The sequence below is a fragment of the Rattus norvegicus genome, chromosome 1, assembly GCF_036323735.1.
Source record: "Rattus norvegicus strain BN/NHsdMcwi chromosome 1, GRCr8, whole genome shotgun sequence".
Lineage (NCBI taxonomy): Eukaryota > Metazoa > Chordata > Mammalia > Rodentia > Muridae > Rattus > Rattus norvegicus.
Window position 1 is genome coordinate 204,588,976 of NC_086019.1, and position 3,628 is coordinate 204,592,603.

The 3,628-nt window shown below is 46.4% G+C and overlaps 1 protein-coding gene across 1 annotated transcript; it reads left to right on the forward strand.

Annotated features, from left to right (window-relative positions):
* Positions 1 to 1,266: 1,266 nt before the first annotated feature.
* Positions 1,267 to 2,196, forward strand: Or13a19b (olfactory receptor family 13 subfamily A member 19B). The gene has a single exon (NM_001000767.1). It carries the CDS (start codon positions 1,267 to 1,269, stop codon positions 2,194 to 2,196), a length of 930 nt encoding a protein of 309 aa, NP_001000767.1.
* Positions 2,197 to 3,628: the final 1,432 nt, after the last annotated feature.

Consider the following 3,628-nt stretch of genomic DNA (forward strand, 5'->3'; position numbering starts at 1 on the left):
TGACCATCCTGTACATTCTCCATGACATGTAGACATCTTGGGCTTAGATGGGCATCCCAGGACAGTTTCTCCTTCCATGTAAGTTGCCCTTCCTCTATTCACTTCTTCCTTTTGGAATATGCGTCCTAAAGGTTCTACAGGTAACAACTCTTCGGTGGGAGGAGATGGGACTATAAAAAACTCAGGCCCTGCTCTCATGTTCACCCCGTAGGACAAAGGCCTTGATCTGTGCACTCACAGGGGAAAATGTTTTCCTTGTTCAGCATATACCCTGTGTGAGTTCTTTGTTCTCATGTATTCAACATCTCACTCATGGAGTCTCCAGGATGAGTCTGGGCCTGCTCACTCCCATCAGAACGGAGAAATGGGCAGAGCTCTTCCTTTCTCTGCATGCTGATTAGCCAGAATCCTTCTCTGCCTAAGAGGCACATATGCTTGGATAGTCCTGGATGATTAGAGATATATATGTGTATGAGGTGAAGGGAAGACAGACTTGAAGGTGGGTAAATGTGATAGCCTAGACATTTGGCGTCTGGCTTGAAGCTGGGTCCATGCCTTTCATGTTGTTTCCAGCCTTGGCGGAGACTGATATTTCCTCTCTCAGGCAGAAGCCTTCTCAGGGAAGTGAGTGATACTTGTTGGCCTCACTGGGTTTATCATACACAGGGAGTGACTTAGAGTGATAATGTCGAAACAGACAATTGTAGTGTTTACAAAAGTGATATATCCATTCCCCAAAGAGCCAGGACCACCTGCACCATTTGCATGCCATTCTGTAACAGCTCCATGTTCTAAACCCATACAGATCCCCAAGAATCCTCCCCAGAACTGTTTTTGTGCCTGACTCTGGGAAGCCTGGCTCACCTCTTGACAATGTTGGTCCTTTCTAGGTCCATTTTTTTCCCTGGGAAGTGATTGCCCCTTGGTACACCTTAACAGGCCAGCATACATGCTGAGATAAGATCTAGACCTCAGCGTATCGTATGACATGATCCATGTTAAAGCAAACAGAAGCTGTGGGAGGATACTGCTCATCACTGGCAGGGGCGTCATCTTTCTGGGTCTACTGTGTGCAGAGTTCATGCTCACACTGTTATACTGTATTGATGGATGACGTTATCATTTCTACAGCAACAATACCCATGACAAGCACCCCTACTCATAGCTGGCTGGATCCTGTGTGAAATGATGGCTGCCCAACGCCCTGTGTCTCCTTGATCATCCCCAGCTGTGTAACTCCCAGTAACTCCCAGGACTCACTCTCAAATGGCAGTAAGCAACTACACAACTGTGGTAGAGTTTGTCCTGCAGGGACTCTCTGGGGATCCTGAGCTTGAGGCTCTCTTCTTGGTCTTTTTCTTGCTTCTTTACATCCTGGCTCTTGCAGGAAACACCCTCATCATCATAGCTATCAGCCTCAACCCAAGTCTTCACATTCCCATGTATTTCTTCCTTGCAAACCTGGCTCTGTTGGACATTGTCTGTACATCCACTGTTCTTCCCAAGCTGCTGGAGGGTCTAGTGCTTAAGAGCAGCCACATCTCTTACAAGGGATGCATGACCCAACTCTTCTTCATGACCTGGTTTCTAGGGTCTGAGCTTGTGTTACTCACTGCCATGGCCTATGACCGCTATGTGGCCATCTGCCGCCCACTACACTACAGCATGCTGATGAGCTGGCCCATCTGTGTCCTGCTCACAGGTATTGTGTGGCTTATTGGCATAGCCAACACATCTCTGCACACTGGCCTGATGGCACGACTCAATTTCTGTGGCCCCAACCAAATTGGTAACTTTTTATGTGAAGTTCCAACACTGTTGCTTCTGTCTTGCAGCCCAACCATACTCAACAACATCATGATTGTCATCGCAGATACTTATTTTGGTGTGGCCAACTTTCTGTTGATTATGATATCCTACAGCTTCATCATTGCTAATATCCTGCGCATCCGCTCCACAGAGGGCAAGAAGCGCGCCTTCTCCACCTGCTCTGCCCACCTGGTGGTGGTCATCCTATACTACTGCACTGTCATCTACACCTATTTGCAGCCTGGTTCTGGATCCTCCTTGGAGAATGGCAAGGTGGTTACCTTATTGTACACAGCAGTCAGCCCTGCCCTGAATCCCCTCATTTATTCTCTGAGGAACAAGGATGTCAAAGTAGCCCTCAGAAAGTTGTTTCTCTGTTTGCATTGAGGAGGCAGACCAGGGTGTCTTGGTCCAGCTGTTGATGAAGTTGTTGGAATGTATGACTGTGAATCTGATGTCATAGCAGGGAACAGGAAGGCAGTTTATATGGCAGATGTATATGTACTGTGCTTTCTTTGGAAGAACCACAGGTCATTTCCTTTTGGTTGTGTGGCCATCCAGGTTTGAGGCAGGCTGTGTGTTTATATCCTGGGTAGCTATCTCTGAGGTAGAGTTTTTGGTATCATCCACTGGGGAAAATTACCCAGACCCTGATATTCAACAAACTCCTCTTAGCTTGGGTTTGAGAACTGTGTCTGGTGGCACCATGATCTTTGCACATCAAAGGGAAGAGGGAACAACCAATCTGTTTCTTTTAGCAGCAATGCCCAGGGAGGTGTGGGTTGACTTATTTGTTCCTCTTTGGCCGGGATGCTGTGTCATCATAATGGAGGATGCCAACCCTTTCTTGGTTTGAACAGAAGCTTCTGCATCCTGAGAAGGAGGTCAGTCTCCCTCTGGCTTCTGAACGCCACTGTCCACAGCATCCTCCTAGACTCTCTTCCCTCCTCCACACAGTTTCCTCTAGGCTATGATAAACCCTGTGTTGTTTGATGCTGTTGCTAGCAACCTCCAAATGCATAGCTGCCTCTGTGATTCTTCACCTCTGAATCTGCTGGTGTAGCTGCTTTTTGAAGACCTTGATTTCTTTGCTTGTTCCAAAACACTTGTTAGAGTCTATTGTTTTGACCAACTCTGTGCCACGTCATTATTGTTTTCTCTCCTCAAGGGTCTACCTATGAAACTTGGAAGCTTCCATCCATGATCGAATACCCTCCATTCAGACTACAAGCACATGTGTGTACAACCATACCTTTCCATGTCATGGTATTCATGTCCATCAGAGATTGGGCTGCAGAAATCAGCTCTTTTTTTCTAAGTGGGCCTTTGGGAGCCAGTGTAGGTTATGAAGCTTGGCAGCAGCACCTTTACCTGCCTAGACATCTCACTGGTCCAACACATTTAGTCTTGAGATGTGTTTTCTACCCTGTATCCAAGGTTTATTGTCCACCGTGCCTTACTAAAAGAATGCAAACATAGTGGATTGGACAGGAATTAACCGGGCAGCTGTGTCCTTGTCCTTCTTCCTCTGCTGTAGAATTCTTGCTCTATAGCCACTTCCTAATTTATTTATCCACGTGCCCTTCTGTTTCACTTATTTCAAAGGAAGCTGCAAACATCAATTCACTTTTCCTTAAATAGTTCCACATGCATATCAGAGGCAATCATTTGTTTATAGATTTTTCTGGCCTCGGCCTCTCAAGTAAAACAATTCAGACAGTGAAGTGTGTGAGTCAGGGAATCATTTCCTGAGTCTTGGCAAATTCACACAGCTTATGTAATGCAAGTCTCCACAGAGAGTGGAGATGGTAGCTTTCAA

What these genes read in the sequence shown, in the direction of transcription:
- Or13a19b (NM_001000767.1), top strand. Translation starts at nt 1,267, where the DNA reads ATGGCAGTAAGCAACTACACAACTGTGGTAGAGTTTGTCCTGCAGGGA.